The following is a 17,250-nucleotide window of genomic DNA, read 5'->3' as shown; positions in this document are numbered from 1 at the left end:
GCTTGTAATGACTGGCCAATCTGAATACAGTAGCTGAATACAGTAAATCATAGTATGGTTAATTAAAGTATCTATACAGCATTTAAGAGTGGACTAGAGAGTAAAGCCACAGCCCTAAACCTGTATGAAAAAATCAGCACACAACAATTTACCTCAAAATATTCCTTTTAAATAACACATTTTAGATTATTGTGATGACAATGATAAGGCATATCTGTGTATATGTGACTATTTGAGTGTGTAGATTTACGTGGGTGTAATTGTATGTGTACAGAATCTGTTTACAGCAAACTTCTAATCAAGTGTTATGTAATTTTTGTACGCTGAAATGCAGAAGGTACATTAACCCTTGTATTAGGGTGTGTATATGTGTTGACATTCCCAATAAATCACTGCTTGTACTTGACTATATTTTATTATATTGGCTTTGCTGTCTATTATGAATGTTGCGCTTGCACTTTGCAGCAGTTACATGAATGTGTTTACAGTTTGAGACCATAAAATGGCACAGTGTTATCTTGCTTTTACCAAATCTGACTCAGTGTCTATGAATTACTTGTGTTTTTGGATTTCAGTATGTGTATGTATGTGTGTAGGATGATTTTTCCCCTGCCTGTCAGTACGCTGTCTCGAACATTTGTCACTCCTCCCAATTGTTACAGTATATCTCAGCAACAAGCAAGGCAGGGGTTATTTTTAAACGTCTCTATATTTAATTTATTTATTTGTTTACTGATTTATGTTTATCTCTGGGTGGTATTTACAGTTACCAGCGCGTCTATTTGATGTTATCCTTTAAGTCTAATCTGTGTGGGAGACCTTCACGTTCATAAAATTGACTTAATTGATCGATACATGTAGAATATTAAGGATTCATTTGGTTTAGTAAGAATAAACTGTATAACCCATAATTTATGTCTACAGTATTTGACAAGTAGGTCATATTCACAGATAACTGTATGGTTTATCTGCCAGTGTACACATATTAAGAGGGTATTAGAGACAACCACTTCAGCTGTTATGAAATGGTATTTTCTCCTTATATAACCATGTGCTGACCGGGTTCAGTGTTAGGCTTTTTAATAAATAGACACATAGAGGTCATAGAGGTAAAAGCACAGAAAAAAGTACAAATGCATGTACCATATTACTGATGCTTTTTTTAGTGCCCTGTAAGAGATGGAAATTTCTCTTTTACATTTTAAAGCATGTAGCTGGCACACTTATCCAAAGCAACTTACAGTGAGTGAGCTCAAGCATACTTTGCAGGACACGTGATGGACTTTTAATGGGGAGGCCGGCTGTTGATCTCATGGTTACAGGACAGTCTGATCATCCTTTGGCTGTCCCTTTAAAATTAATTAATAATTATGACTAAACAGAGAGTTGTGTATTATTCTCTGCTTTCAGAAGATATTACATTTTTGATGACACTTTTGAATGACCCATTATATAATTTTTTAACTGCCCTGCCCAGGGGATATATTTAAATCTACTGTGTACATATGGCTTACTAGTGATGAACACTACAGTAGGACTCACTGCTTACTAATTATGATTTACATAGATGACCAAAAAAGATCTGTATTTATTTGCACAATTAAAGCAATAGGAAACAACAACTTCTTGGACAAAAAGTGATGTGTCTCTTCTTTGAGTACAATAAATTAAGTCACTGCAACATAACAACATTGAATTGTGTGATAATTACTCATACAAAGAATATTGCTGCTGTATTGATATATCCTATAAAACAATAGTCTCCAGAACTTACAGATAATGTAAGAATTCATTGTCATTATCATCAGTGGATTAGAAATTAATTCTCTCTGAGATATTCATATGTGTTTACCAGATATACTGTCATGATATACTTTCATCATTACTATTCAAGTATAACATCAAATGTATGCTCATTCCTCTTTAATAATGCTGATGTACCAATTGCTGATGAAAAGTAACTTTGCTTTAGTAGCTATAAAGTGTTCCTTATGAGATTAGTAACTGTATCACCGCTAGTTTTACCACAAATAAAGTAACAATAATTTAACACCATTAGCACTCTGTTCAAGTACATCTTTCAGTGTAATATTTGAATAAAAGGAAAAATGTATGTCAAGTTTCAAAGACAAAAACTGAGTGTTTATTCTTGATGCTATTTTCTTAGCTTTTACTGTATGCAAATACAGTTTACAGACATATTGCAGACAGCCATCAAGTACTGTTAACCCCCATGGATCACTTGTTGCTGTAATAATCTTGCAGGCTATTAATCCAGTGGCACAACAGTGAGGTATATCTAACTGAACTCCTCTGGGATCTGCCCTGGTATCCTGAAACCAGTCTGCCCCGTTTGATCCAGAGTGCTTCTGGGACTGGATGTAGCAAAGCTTGCGTGCGTCTCTACTGTGCAGCTGGTCCTATGGAGGAACTGCAAGAAGTTCTCATGACCTGAGCCCTCATGGCTGGAGACAGCCAGCTCCACTGGCCTGGCTGAGTAGCAGCGTCTGAGTTTACAAAGCTCCTCCCTGATCTGCCGGTTAAGAAGCCCATAGAAAAATGGGTTGATAGCAAAGGAGGAATATGCTAGCCAGGTGACTGTTTCCTCCAAGTCATCAGGAATCTTGGGGGTTGCATCTATTGTCAGATGGAGGTGGAAGGCAAAGTAAGGCAGCCAGCAGATCAGAAACTGGCCAACAATAACCACCAGAGTGAGTGCGGCTTTACCTCCTCCAAAAGGCCGGTCACGTACAGTCCTGCGTGGGGCATTGCGGGTTGTAATGATGGTAGTCTGGCTGTTTATTGAGTCAGAGCGGTGCTTCGGTTGGCTGTTTGTCCAAGAGGGCAAAGGTCCATGTTGCCGGGCAGCTACACGAGCCACCTTATATACATTACAATAGACAGCAAAAATCACAACTGCAGGCAGGCAGAAACAGGTGACACTAAAGAAGACAGAGAAGATCCGTCTGTGGTCACTGTGGCTCCAATGCAGCGAGCAGTGAGCAGCACTGATGGAGCTCAGGCTGCCGTATGATGGCCACCCAAATACAGTGGACAACCCCAGCACGGAGGAGGCCACCCACACCGTCACCATGACGCCTGCAGTCAGCTTCAGCGTCATCTTCACCTCATAGCGCATGGGGTGGACAATGTAGTAGTAACGCTCCACACTGATGGCTGTGATGGTAAAGATAGAGGCAGCTATGAGAATTACATTGAGGAAGACATAGACCTGGCACTCCAGCATAGTGAACACCACGCCAGCAAAGTACGGGGAGCTTGACACAATCCCGAGAGGCATGAGCAAGATGGCACATAACAGATCCACCGCACACAGGTGGCACACAAAGGCAAATTTCCTGAGATGAGGGGCTTTTATTACAACCACCAGAACAGCGGTGTTGGCTAGAACTGCCAGAACATTCAGGGTCACCATGAAAAATATCCCTGTCACGTCCTTGAAGCGTGTCTGCGGGTTGGGAAGGTTGCCCAGCTGTCTGCTGGGAGCTGAGGGCATCGGTGCCCAAATGGAGGTGCTGTCATTGTACTCTGGAGTCAAAGATGAACTGTTTTCCTCCATTATTCATAGTAAAGGTCTCAAAGTGCACATCTGTATTCCAGACCCCACAATTGTTCAGCTATCAGCCGAAGGATCCATCAGACATCAAAAGAAATATTCTTGACTCCTGTGTTGGAGAAAATAGAGTCAATTAAAACAGGACACTTAACATTTATGGCAAATTATGTTCAGTAAAGACTGCATTGAATCTTTAAAGACACTGCTGAAGACAATAAAACAGCCATGACAGATGCTCAAAGTTATAACTAGCAATGTTACTTCATCAATGTAGTATTGTACTTCCATGAAGTTGAGCAGAGGCCCAGATATCCTGACTTTTAGTCTCTAGTATGGGTCAAGCTTCAAGATCCTACATTTCCCATACTGCAGCAACACTAATATTATCTTTTCCTTCCTTCCTTTCTTCCTCTACATCTTTCAAATCCCACTCCTCAAGTTTGTAATGTTGTTTCCTTGTCCAAGCTGACATTACTATGATAAGGTTACTGTCTCAGATCCCCCAGAGCCACAGAAGACATTAAACAACTGCTTTTACACGTAAACTTATTGTCCAGTCCAGTTTAATGGTAATTATAAAGGCACACATAATACTCACTAATGTATCAAAACAGAAATTAATTAATACCTAATTCATACATTACTCTTTATTCTTCATTACTCACTTCACCAATAATGACTGATATCAAATGTGTACGTATAATCATAGATCTTCATACAGAGTCATAACCCTCAAGAGAACACATACCTTAAAGGTATTGGAAAGTTAATCAATAACTGTTCACATCTGTGGGAATATTTAAGAAGAGATGCTCTCTCTCTCTCTTAGTGAGGGAGGGACATGCTCAATAGGAATAATTTATGAAGGACACCCTGTCTCTCCTCCATCCGTCCCCATCCTTTTGAAATGAAAGATAATGAGTGTGCTTGTTTTAGCCCAGCTGCAGGGAACCAGCTGCATTGATTAGTATGTGTTCAGTGTCACCCTGCACTGCACCATCAAAGAGTAAACCTCTTACCAGGAGAGGTCTGACCCTCGATCGCTGGGCAGTTTTTTACAGAAAACAACTGGCAAGCATTGACTGAATATGTATTGCATACATACTGTAAATTTTTATTGAATAAATAGCAGCAAATATCAGTAGTGAAATGCGAAAAATTAAATTAAAACATCCTTATTTCAATGCATACACATTATTTCCTCCTCTTTGTGTTGTCCTGAAATGTGCTTCTGCATATATGTATCTACCCATCTTGTGCTCATAATTAGGTTTCAAATGTATGACTGTGGAGGATGCTGTGTCCTAAATACATGCGCTTGCTCGCTGCCAGTGATCCACTGATGCTCTCCCCTGCCGTAATCTTCTCTGGTGGACAGCTATTGGCATGCCACGTTTGCAGCGAGATTTATCCCCAGGAAGGACTAATGAATGTACATTCTGCATAGGTATTATGTAAGGGTGTCCTTATATTCATCATGTTCCAGTTGCAGCACAGCATATGTTACATCCTTGAAGTCCACGTTTTACCTCTAAAATGGGATGGTCATTTTCAGCCACTAGTCACTGCGCTTAATTGAATTCTCTAAAAGCTTAATTCATTATAAAAACATGCAATGTATTTTTAGATTAGCCTCTGTTGGAGTTCCTCTTTGCTGGTATGTTTTCAAGTGGAAAAAAACAGCAAGTCATTTTCTACATTATCACCAGGAAGAGGGAATTGTGCCGGTCTTTTAATCCCTCATAAAGCTGTACAGTGAATTTCCATACAGGGAAACCCCTTAATCCCATCCTTTGTGATGACCTTCTTATTTTATATTGTTAATAACCAACTTTGTGTTGATATATTGCAGTTGATCACCTTTCATTTTATATTAAAAAAAAGAAGTAGGCATTAAAGATTTGATCCTTTTCAGCTACTAAATATGCAATTGTGATGTAGTAAATTAAACATATGAAATTGCAATGTGAATTGCGTGAATCTAGATACGTATTAGCCACAATTACACTGAAGAATAAAAAAAAGCATATTGGATGAATTGCAGTATATTTCCATTATTTTATACAGCAACATTTTGATGTAAATATGCTGGTATTGTACAGTAGTACTAGAGTCCAGTGAGAAAATACCAGGCCTGATGCTATCCAAGTACAGCACTGGGTTAGGCTGCAAATATGTCAGTATCACTCCATGTATGATGAGTTGAAGAATCACTGTTGTATACAACACTTTTTTTTCTAGTTTGTTATCTCTAATGTTAAAAGTTGAAACTCTTTGTTTTTTGCTTTGGAATGGAAAATGGAACTTGTGGGTCACGTCTATGCATTCTTATTACAGTGAAACAAACAAATGTACACTCTGTTTTAGTCATTGAACAAGCTGAGCCTGACTACAATATGTTTTTACAGATGAAATAATTTTAGGGTTGTTTTTTTTTAAATCATTTGCTCCTGCCATTCTGATTGTGTACACCAAGGTATGATTTGTAACACTGACCTTAAATTTTGGTCCCACATTCCAAAATACTGGTATCTCAGTATTTTGTTAATAATTCTCAGGCCTCTTATTTATTTTACTGTGATTCTCAAACATACATGTATATATATTAACAGCATTTATATTCCTTTGTACATGATCTCCACTGACAACCATCAGAGCTGGATATAAACAGAAAGATCGTCTTCTTACTGCATAACCACTCATTTAACCCAGGATAACCAATTTAAAAAAAAGCTTACCAGGCAACTCTTTTCATTTTGAAAACTGGCAGTGGCTTCTCCAAAAAGTGTTCCTCTGAGTCTTCTTGGGTACAGTACTTCCAAAGCATGTTGATGACTCAATCCTTGAAAAGCATCAAACTCAGTGCTCAGGTGTTGTTACCAGAGTTAATAAGAGTTCCGGTCCAACTTTGATGGCTCTATCAAGAACTGTGGTGCCGTGTTGCAAACCGTATATTTCCCAAAGACACATGGACGAGCCTCAGAAGAGGACCCCGGGGAGGGCTGATACTAACAGAGAGAGGTGATGTGCTGGTGAGTCCACTGAGACAGAACAGCTGGCTTGAGGGAAAGGAGGGGGAGGAGCCGGCAATAGCTGATTGTTCAAATAACATCTTTCAAGAGAAGATGACTCTATCAAACCGCCACCCACTGACATTAACCATGTCACACAAACACACACTCTTTTATCAGTCAGTATGTGGCAGTGACTGTCACACACTGTCCACTGTGCCTCTGCCTTTATAAATGCTCCTCTATTCTCTCCTCCAGACACTGATGTATTAGTTGAATTTGCTCAATTCATTCAGTTTTTCTTTGATTTGAGTTACTTTGTTTTTTGATTTTAACACCTTTATATTACAGCGGTTCTATAGCACTTGCAGAAGAGCATAAAAATAGGGCTCAGTGCTGACATCTGTTGGTTGTTGGGAAAACAAAACTGTATTCCCATGAGAGCATATACTGTACTTTATTGTGCTGATGTAAGAGAGGGTCCGAGTAAAGAAAACAGAGGGATATCAGTTCCTAATGTTTATTGGCCCTTACGTAATGAAGCACAACAAAGAAGTGATGTAAGAGATGTTGTGGAAGCAGGAAGATTGATTATCACTTACAACATATTTTGAAAAAACAGAAAAAAATAAACTATTCTAGAAACACATCACTTAGTGAAATGTACAATTTGTCATGAACAACAAATTACATCCTTATTTTTCAAACATTTTCAATTGTCCTACTTTCACACACACACACACACACACACACACACACACACACACACACACACACACACACACACACACACACACACACACACACAAAGGCCAGTTGATTGAATGCTTGACAGAGAACAACTTCACAAACCTGTGAACTTACACTTACTACCTCAAACACAGTAAGTTAACTTAAATAAAAACACCACTGTTTTTAACCTTCGCCGACTACTCACGTGACATTTTATAGTGCTGTTCAACTGCTTGGTCTGGTCACCAGGTTAAACTCAATTTAGACACTTTTCTTACATATGAGAAACAACAGGAGTTGTCAAAGTAAAAAAAAAGTAGAGTTCTAAAAAGTGTTAAACAACAACTGAGTTCAAGCACTAGATTTCTATACTGAATAAACTACACGTGGATTAAAAAAGGCAACCTGTCACACATTTCTATCAGTCATGTTATACTGGTGAACAACAGACAAAGGCAAAAATAAACTTTCCCAGACTCAAAAGGCTTTACACTGAGACTCCTTTCATATCGCTGAATTTTCTGGAAGGAGTGAAGCATCTTGGCAAAAGTTTTGATCAAGAATAGATTTGTTTTCAGCTTTACCCAACCCCAGTCTCTTCTTCAATAATTTGTCCTCATTATTTAACTTCGTCCGGATTGCAGTTTTTATTTGACTGCCATCTACACCAAACTTGTCTGACACATGATCTGAAAGAAGACACATGATTAAGTTGTTATGTCCATTTTGCATGATCAAATTCAGAAGTCATGAGCTGCAGCAAAGAAGGTCTGTGTGCTTCAAATGTAATAATATTAATGCTGTTCTCTATATCTTACCAATAATGCTTCTCAAGATATCAGGTGGGAGTTGAGGCTTGTGGCAATCTTCTCCAGTAAAACTGTTCCTCCGGCCCTGCAGAGAGTGTGTGGCAAGAGTTTCTCTGTCAAAAAGCATCATCAGCAGCGCGGAAGTGTACTTCTTGTAGTCTGCGATCTCTGCAATGCGCTCATAAAGATTTTTTGGTACTCGAAGGTTCTCAGAGAGATACAGGAAGTTGTGATCATCCTGAGGGCAAATAAGAAATATGTTAGCTCCAAACATTTTAAGATGCATTCATGTCTGGATATGACAATACGTTTATAAAATTGTCTACTACTGGTGAACCTGAGCTTAAAAACAAGCTTGGAACGGACATAAAACTCCTAGGATAACAAAATTTAAGTCACCTGAGAAATCTTCCCAAAATTGAGCAGTTATTAGAAGACACAGAAGATATATGAGCCCTGACCTCTGGGATATTATGAACCGCTCTCATCTCTGCATCAGGCTCTGCCAGGAAAGAGATAGATGCATCATCTTGAGAGTTCTGCGGTGCAACTGCCGCGTCACCTCCTTGGAGAACGTGATCGAGAGTGACTCGCAGTTCATGCGCCGTGTGCCTCATCTGCATCATGAGAGTGTTCATCTCTGCACAAAGGGTCAAATTACTTTAGAAATGCTGAAACAGTAGCAGGTATATTCATAAAATGGTTAAAATGATTTATGATGATGATGTTTACAGACTAGGCTCAGGGCTGTAGCCAGGATTTTAGAAATACTGAGTTCATGAGTCCAAAGTCCCCCAGGACAACCCTCCCACACCTTCAACACTCTACACGTCAGTAACTGTCACATTTTATTTTTTATCTAACTGTTTAATTAAATGTTATTTCAAAGCCTTCTCTACACTTTTTATAGGTTATACATTTGGTGTAGAATACTAAACCCCCTTTTCTTTAATGTGGTAACACTTTTTTTTCCCTGAACCTGTAATTTCCTAATAATTTCCCCTGAAGTTTCCTTTGAAAAAACTATGTAAATGCACTGAGTTATAAAGGAATGTCCTTAGAAGAAAAAGAAAAAGCTCAATTTAAGTTCAGATAAACGTTAATTCATTATTTATAAATTATTGGGGACTTCATTTTCTAAATATGTTAAATTAAATACACCACTGGAGACAAATGTCATATTTTTGCATGGTCAGCTGACCTGCTGTGCACTGGATAAAAGACTGTCTATGTCACGTTAGCAATTAATTAGAATTATTTAATTGGACTTTAACATGGTCTCTATTTTCCCTATATTAGTATTGTTTGTTATTTAACTCTAAAAAAAATGTCAGAATCAACCTTAAAAAGCCAATCATGTGTAACATTTGTTTATTCCTAGAATGTAACTCCTCTTTACTTTCATTAAATCTGCTCCCCAAGTTTTCAGGAATGTGTCAGAGGACATGACCTCTGTGGTAGCTACAACCCCTAAGGCTCTGTTAAAAATGAATCACATACAGTTTTTAGACTGAGTGGTCTTGACAGTTATTTTCTTCAAGCATATCAATTAATAAATGAATCATCTTTCCACCCACCTTTCAGCTCCCTCAGCTCTCTCTCGGCCAAAATTCGACATCTGCGTTCATATTTGAGTTGCGCCTGCAGTTGCTCTATTTTCATGAGGAGACTGATGGTGTCTGTTCTGATACCTGGACTTGCAACATTTTCTTCATCAAAATCAATGGTTTCGTGCTGCCAAGTGAGAGGATATCGGGTGAACAATTGGCATATGTGGAATGGAAACAACATTTTTTTTTCTTGCACAGTTAGTAAAATCTCTCACCTCGTTTTTGGGAAAAGGTGAGTAACTGGACTCTTCAGCCAACGTGTACTTATCATCCGCTGGATCACCGCCAAACTCCTGTGTATCGGTGCCGATCTTCATCATCTTCACTGGGGGTTGGGATGGAGACGCTCCTGCCCCTTTCTTTGGTGGCATAGGTGTAAAAAAAACAATAATCTAGGGAGAGCAGAGATTTGATTATCAATTGACACATCAAGGCTTGTTTTTTTTCTGCTTAAGATGGAATCAAACTTTGAGTCAAACTTTTTTTTTCAGTCGCTTACTTGACTGTTTATTCGAAACTATGCCATGTGAGATAAAAATGAAAAGTTGCAGTTCACGTTGCATCCCCCTCCCCCTGCCTCCTCCTCCACCCCTCCTTCCAGCCCCCAGCTGGAGCCACTGAGTGACACAAACTGTCTTCCAACACATTATCATATAATATCATGATATTTCATGTTAGACGGTTCAGAGGAGCCTCACCTGACCGTTCAGCTCGACTTCAGGGATAAACTGTCACGACTCTCACTGAGGACAAAGACAGCGCAGTAAATGGAAATACTGCGTAGTAGAGGAAGTAGTAGTACTACTGCAGTAGTACAGTACATAGATCCTGATACAATTACGGCTAATTTTTGTCAGCAGGGCAAAACGTTTGTGGTTAAATATGTGTGAAATACAGGTCCCATATTTATCTCTTGCTATGTATGGTGCACATGTGTAAAAGATTATTGTGTGGTTTGATTTAAATTTTTTACAATTATGTGCGGAACAAAGATGCGAAAACTTCTTCCCCGAGGGAAGTATTTTGGCCCAGTACAGTTTCCTGCTCATCCAAATTCTTGATTTGACCAATAGAAATTCAAACTTTTAACAGAAGGCGGGATATATGAGTTCAGTTGTGGATATCAACCAATCAGCGTCTGTTATCGAATGCTACTTCAACTTCCTAGTTCGGTTGCAGTGCACCCATGTGGGTTCAATGTTGACTGGTTTGAGAAAGTTGAAGCGTTAACTCTTAACTCCGGTTACCGTTTACTTCGAAACGCAGTTCTGTCGCGTTTCACCATGTCGTCTTTTTTCATAAAGAAAAAAGAAAACCCCAAATTAGCCAAAAAGGGTACAGCCGTGATAAAACGAAAGGTAAGTGAGCTGGATTGTTAGGTAGCACGTTAGCTAGCCACCAGGTTAGCAAATACTAAGTTACTTACCGGTGTTTCAGTAAGTTAACACGAGTGACCGTGTTAACTGATGTAGTTGTCGTGGTGACAGCGGCAGTTGTAAATACGAAAGCCTTCAATTCCCTTTAATTGAATGTCCTTTTCGTTTTACATTAGGTAAAAATAAATGGTGTCGCCAACAGGACGCATCACATTTCTTCACTCATTTTTCCTGAAATCAATCTTTTCAAATGTTAGTTTGAGAGCAAACGCTGAATCTCGTGGCAGTCTCCAAATTGATGGGTCACAAGTTAAACAGACGGTAGGCTAGTCAAACAGGGTGGCTACTGGCCTTGTGACCACACAGTTTACACAATATTTAGCCACAAACTGTACTTTAAGTTTGTACACAATGACAAAGCAGATTAATTGGTTGAATATGGGCCACTTTCTGATTGAGGATAACTGTATAAAATCCCAAAATAGGCTAAGTTATAGCTGCACTACAAAGTGTTACTATGCCACGTTTTGTTTCCCACATTATAAGAAACATTACGAGAGGTGAATGCTTCTTGCTGAGCACAGTTTGTTACGTAAATGTTTAGCGTAGGTAATAAACACAGATATATTGATTAAAGTAATATTGATAGGTTTTTAGGACACCTACTTGTTCTGTTCGTGTTAACAGGGTTACTCGTTAAACCGAAACACCTGCAGGTTTTTTTTGTTTTAGACACTAAAGGAAAATGATTGCATGTCTTTACTAAACCCTGTTTTTTCACTCCTGCTACAGAATGATGGGGACTCTGGAAAAAGCAAAATACAAGCCAAGAAACCAAACTCCAAATACAACGAAGAGATTTCCAGCGACTCCGAGACAGAGAGGTACATTTCAGATACAACTCAGAGTTAAGCATTGATAATTGGCTTTATGGCCCTGAATTATAAGCACACAACTAACCCATTATAGTGATTAAAATGTTGTCGGTGGTTGTTGTTATACAGTCCTACAGAGCCCAAGAAAAGGCCATCCAATGAAGTTGTTGAATATGACGAAACCCCACAGGAGAAGAAGCTTAGATTAGCCAAACGTTACCTTGAACAGCTTAAAGAAGAAGGTAAGCGTCTACTATCCACGTGCCATTGAGGTTTAACATTACAGTCTATGTTTGTATGTATTCATTAAACATTCTTGTGTCTATCAGAGGAAAATAAAGCTGAAGAAGAATCCTTTGAGACAGACCTAGTTGCTGGAAGACTCCAAGAAGAAGTGGTGAGAAGTGTCTTCTCTTTTTAAAAAGTATATAGGGAGTAAATGCAACTTTTGGACATTTCCCCCCTTACTTTTCATAATCCTGTTTCTGTCCACTGTGGCCATATACCCTTGTTCTTTTACAGTTTAGTGTAGTCTAGAGCTGCAATTATTAGTTGATCCAAAGAAAATTAATCTGCAACTATATTGATAATCTGTTTTTCTTTGTCATATATGACAGGGTGGGTTGCAGGTCAGGTTACATTGAGGCTGCCCAACTCTCTATTTGTTGGAGATCGTTGGGGCCCCTCCTGTGTTTTTTACTTAAAGACTTCATTTTCTCCATAATTTCCAAGACCAACCTTGCACACTTGATCTTAGAGACAGTCATTTATTTTGGAATTGTTATGTAAGATCAGTTACTGTAAACAGGTCTATGTTATTGATCTTGTGTATGTGATTTCTCCTTAGCTTGAACAGAAAGGAAAACTTCAGCGACTTATTGCCAAAGATGTAAGTATGAGAAATTTCATCTCTTAAATCTCTGCTGCATGCTCAGTGTCTTATAAACAAACTGGCTTTGATTTGACTTTCTTTTTATCTGTCTTTTAGCTCATTCCACCAGATCCTTCAGAGATCAGGCTGTTAAGAGGACACAAGCTTCCAATTACCTGTCTGGTGATCAGTTCTGATGACAAGTTCATCTTTTCTGCTGCTAAAGACTGCTCCATCATTAAATGTTAGTATATTATGAGGTCAGAAAAATATGTATTAAAATTTCCTCATAGTTGGCTGTCTCAATTCAGTTTTTTTCTTAAATCTTCAGGGGATGTTGAGAGTGGGAAGAAACTGCGTACAATACCTGGTGGAAGGAAAGGTACAGAGGATCGCCATGTTGGACATACAGCCCACATCCTGTGTATGTCCATATCATCAGATGGAAAATACTTGGTGAGTATTCCTCCTCAAGCAAATTAGTAATATTTCATTGTCCACAGTTGCATGTGAACCAGACTTGGAAAAAGTGTAACGGCATCAACTTTTCTCAACATCTTTTTAGGCCACTGGAGACATGAACAATCTGATTATGATTTGGGAAGCAGAAACATGTAAACATCTATATAAATTCACAGGACACAAAGGGCCTGTGTCGGTACGTTCTCAGTCTTTATCCCACAGTTTTTATCTTGACAGTTGTGTAGATAGCAGGCTTGTGGTCCTCTTGTGAGTAATATCAAATGCTTTTTCCTTCTCAGGGTCTCTCGTTCAGGAAGGGAACCCATGATCTGTACAGCGCCTCTCATGATCGCTCAATCAAGGTGTGGAATGTGGACGAGAACGCATACGTGGAAACTCTGTGAGTAACTTACCCAAACTAACATTTATCTCACTGCCCAAGACTAGGCTTTGTCTCAAATGTAAGAATGAAATGAATCTCCACAGCTTTGGGCATCAGGACGCCATCACAGGACTGGACAGCCTGAGCCGTGAGCGCTGTGTGACTGCAGGAGGACGGGACCGCACTGTGAGGGTGTGGAAGATCGCCGAGGAGTCTCAGCTAGTGTTCCACGGCCACGAGTGAGTCTCTGTCTGTCTGTCTGATTCTGTATTCTCGCTTGTTGGCACCAGTGAGTTCAGATGTGTTGGTTGGTCCGTATATAAGCACACTGAAGTTAAAGCAGAAATAAGTCTTTTTAATAAGTTTTTTTTTTTTTCTTTGCTTTTGAGTTAGAAGTGAAGGGTATACAAATGATCAAACAAGTAATGAGGTGATAAACAAAAAATCTAAAGGATCAGTGCAAGTTTATTAAATGTAATGTAACCAGGGATCATTATGTTCTGTGTTTAGTGGTCTAGGTTCAGGTTATTTATGCTTGTAATAATTGATGCAGAACCTGAAATGGACTTTGTAGAATTAATTTCTCAACAAAAATATGGATGATGTATCTTCAAATTTCAAAGCTATGTTTATTACTTGAAAGCAAAAAAAAAAAAACCTTCATAAAGCATGTACAAAGAAATATTGATACAAACTAAAGTACAAAAAGTTATTTCAGGTGACTTGTAATGTATGGTAGAGGTTTCCAGAATATGACAGAAGGAAGTATAAAGTTGTTGTTGTTGTTGTGGGGATTTTCTGTAACTCTACTTTTTAGTTTTTTCCATGTCCAAATGCTTTAAACATGATTTCCCCAGGTGGCTTAAGATTTATAATGAAGCATATAACTTTTGGAAATGAGAATAGAGTATTCAAGTCTCCATTCATGGCAAAAAACCTCAATAATTTCTTGTCCTAATATTCATCTACAGTGTATATGTCATACTGCTACTATGAGCTTACAGAAAGACAAACGTCATCTATTCTTTTTTCATTATTCTCGTTTCCCTCCAGGGGTTCAATTGATTGTATCCAACTCATAAACGAGGAGCACATGATAACAGGAGCTGATGATGGGTGAGGCATAACTGGAACTTTTTCAACATATATTTTCCAGGATCTTGTCGTGCTCACAGCTTCATTCATGTTTCTCTTTCATGCCCTCTCTCAATTTTCTGACCGACCTCAGCTCCGTGTCTCTTTGGAGTGTCAACAAGAAGAAGCCTCTCAGCACAGTGAAGCAGGCTCATGGTTGCCATGGCGATGCCGGGCTGGAGCAGTCTCACTGGGTAGCTTCGGTAGCGGCGCTTCACAACTCGGATGCTGTAGCCTCAGGTGCCTCTGGCTGTGAGAGTCGTCTTTACCCAATTTTTGAATAACACACACATTTATTATGTGCAGGACACATTAATGAAACCTTTTCACAGTGTATGAATGCAGATGTCTTCAGTATAATTAACACATTTCTTTATTCCCACACACTTGCACAAGCACACCAGTGGATTTATGTTTATCTGTACTTGTCTGTGTTATGATATAAACTAATAATGACTCTGCTGTGCAGGTTCCCACAACTCACAGGTGCAACTGTGGAAGTGTGGGCAGTATTACCGTGGGCTAGAGCCTCTGTTCAGTGTGCCAGTGGTAAGCTCTAAACTGGTCCTCTTTTGTTTAAAATATATCAAATTTAATTACTACATCTCCTCAGCTAAGAATGAAATACTGCCAGATAACAGTTGCTTCCTCCAAGTGTCTCATTACGTCTCTTCCTCTACTTTCTCTCCCAGCCCGGTTTTGTCAACAGCCTGAAGTTTTCGAGCTCTGGTCAGTTCTTGGTGGCAGGAGTTGGACAGGAGCACAGGTAACTGAACTAATGTTTCCATAGAAACTGTCCGTGGAGTTCCTGTTAACTGTCAAACATTAGTGTGGGGTCATTATCCAATGCATTAAGTCTCCACTAGATGGCAGAGTTAATCCATCTCAGCTTTAGTCACAGGTGAAAATACATTTCACTTGTCTCAGGTGCAGCCTCATCTGAGTTTTCTTGAAACATGTGATAGTCTAGGTAAATTAGATGGCCGACGAGTGAAACAATAACTGTCGATTGAAGGAAGCTCAAAAAAATTGGAAATGTAATATGTATTAGATGTTAGACAATCTTACACTTTTATCAGATTTATTTATGAAAATACAAGTGACTTGTAAAGAAGGATTTTTATTTATTACAGCATGCGGTCGATACTCTGCTCCAAATCTGCTCCATACCAGAAAATTAATTAAACAGTTGCTGCCTGGTACACCATATTTAATTTTTTTTTTCACTTAATGGCCATTTTTAAAGGTGTTAAATATAGCAACCAGAGCCGACAATCTGAACATAACCTGAAGGCTAAAGTGGCTCTAATAATTTCCAGGAACAGAATAGGAGTTCCGACAACCAGTCTCATCACGCCAGGCTGGAGCTGAATCCAAATTTGACAGCTGAATACATGATCTGTTTGGATTTGTGATGCTGCACAATATTTAAAATATCAGGATGATATTTGTCCTGATTTGATTGACATTAATTCACTTTGTCACATGACTGGTAAACAAATGTTTGAGGTACTGCTGGTAAGGGATAACTAGTATGATTTTTCGATGTAGACTTCTTCACCACTGCTAGTTGTTGCTAGATCAGTTTGAAACATAATTTCAGCCTGAAGCGGCAAAAGAAAGTGGATCATAAAACAAGCTTTTATCTCTTTTTCTCTTCTGTTTTTTAGATTTTCATTTGAATTCTGTGCGATGGTAATGATCTCTGTTTCTATCCATTACCTCTTATTCTCTGTTCATGTTTTTTGCAGGTTGGGCCGATGGTGGAGACTAAAAGAGGCCAAGAATGGGATCTACATTATTCCTCTTAAAAGGAAACCTCCTAATCCAGAATAAGACAAGATGATCAAAAAGTGGATTTATACGTTTCTTTTTTTTTTTGTAAATTAAAGGTTTAAAAGCTTTGAGTGTAATGTTTTTGTTTATCCATCAGCATAAGTCTTATTTGTAAAAAAAAAAAAAAAAAAAAAAAAAACTTGCAGCTGTGGTTTTGTTTTTAAATGCTTAACCAGCACTGTTCACATAAGTGAAGGAATGACTGGTGTGCTGTGTCTGAATTGGACCAAGTGAAAAGAGGCTGTCTTGTAGAAGTTACCACATCTTGTCCAAGCTGACCAAGACTGCTCTCTTACCATCTTATGATTCAAACTTGTGTTTTTAAACTTATTTGTTTTTTTGGTTTTTTTTTTTTTAGAAATAAATAAGCTGCTGAAAGTGTCTGCTGTGAAGAGTTAGTATCACTTTTTTATGAATCACCACAGGCAGTTTGAGAAGCAAAATTAGTTAAGTTTGGGTTTGACCCTGCCTATGTCACCATGGCAACTGCTTCTTCCTTGGTTGTCAGCCTCTCAGAGCCAAATGTAAAATTAAACTGTACGGTGGAATCATTTATCTCTGTTGGTAGAGAACCT

At 38.7% G+C, this 17,250-nt stretch overlaps 3 protein-coding genes across 5 annotated transcripts; 1 reads left to right on the top strand and 2 right to left on the bottom strand.

Moving 5' to 3' along the window:
- Positions 1–1,654: 1,654 nt before the first annotated feature.
- On the bottom strand, positions 1,655–6,576 carry si:ch211-213o11.11 (probable G-protein coupled receptor). Its single transcript, XM_067588585.1, has 2 exons — positions 6,316–6,576; positions 1,655–3,686 (listed from the first exon to the last, which is right to left on the bottom strand). The coding sequence occupies exon 2, from the start codon at positions 3,578–3,580 to the stop codon at positions 2,300–2,302; it is 1,281 nt and encodes a 426-aa protein (XP_067444686.1). The 5' UTR covers positions 3,581–3,686; positions 6,316–6,576; the 3' UTR covers positions 1,655–2,299.
- A 518-nt stretch (positions 6,577–7,094) lies between these two features.
- On the bottom strand, positions 7,095–10,725 carry LOC137181420 (uncharacterized). Of its 2 annotated transcripts, none has more exons than XM_067587115.1 (6): positions 10,438–10,725; positions 9,955–10,131; positions 9,707–9,863; positions 8,591–8,769; positions 8,139–8,367; positions 7,095–8,009 (listed from the first exon to the last, which is right to left on the bottom strand). In XM_067587115.1, the coding sequence occupies exons 2-6, from the start codon at positions 10,108–10,110 to the stop codon at positions 7,825–7,827; spliced, it is 906 nt and encodes a 301-aa protein (XP_067443216.1). In that variant the 5' UTR covers positions 10,111–10,131; positions 10,438–10,725; the 3' UTR covers positions 7,095–7,824. The 2 variants fall into 2 exon arrangements, with proteins under 2 accessions (XP_067443216.1, XP_067443217.1); XM_067587116.1 differs by lacking the exon at positions 10,438–10,725 and adding an exon at positions 10,239–10,299.
- Positions 10,726–10,876: 151 nt separating this feature from the next.
- On the top strand, positions 10,877–16,746 carry rrp9 (ribosomal RNA processing 9, U3 small nucleolar RNA binding protein). Of its 2 annotated transcripts, none has more exons than XM_067587106.1 (15): positions 10,877–11,097; positions 11,908–11,999; positions 12,120–12,232; positions 12,320–12,387; positions 12,838–12,879; positions 12,979–13,105; positions 13,193–13,317; positions 13,427–13,519; positions 13,623–13,723; positions 13,810–13,944; positions 14,759–14,821; positions 14,934–15,079; positions 15,309–15,388; positions 15,532–15,605; positions 16,591–16,746. In XM_067587106.1, the coding sequence occupies exons 1-15, from the start codon at positions 10,888–10,890 to the stop codon at positions 16,673–16,675; spliced, it is 1,554 nt and encodes a 517-aa protein (XP_067443207.1). In that variant the 5' UTR covers positions 10,877–10,887; the 3' UTR covers positions 16,676–16,746. The 2 variants fall into 2 exon arrangements, with proteins under 2 accessions (XP_067443207.1, XP_067443206.1); XM_067587105.1 differs by having other exon boundaries at positions 14,934–15,091.
- Positions 16,747–17,250: the final 504 nt, after the last annotated feature.

This window comes from Thunnus thynnus, chromosome 4 (genome assembly GCF_963924715.1).
Source record: "Thunnus thynnus chromosome 4, fThuThy2.1, whole genome shotgun sequence".
Taxonomy (NCBI): domain Eukaryota; kingdom Metazoa; phylum Chordata; class Actinopteri; order Scombriformes; family Scombridae; genus Thunnus; species Thunnus thynnus.
Note: the sequence above shows the minus strand (reverse complement) of the source record. Positions and strands in the feature narration are given on the sequence as shown.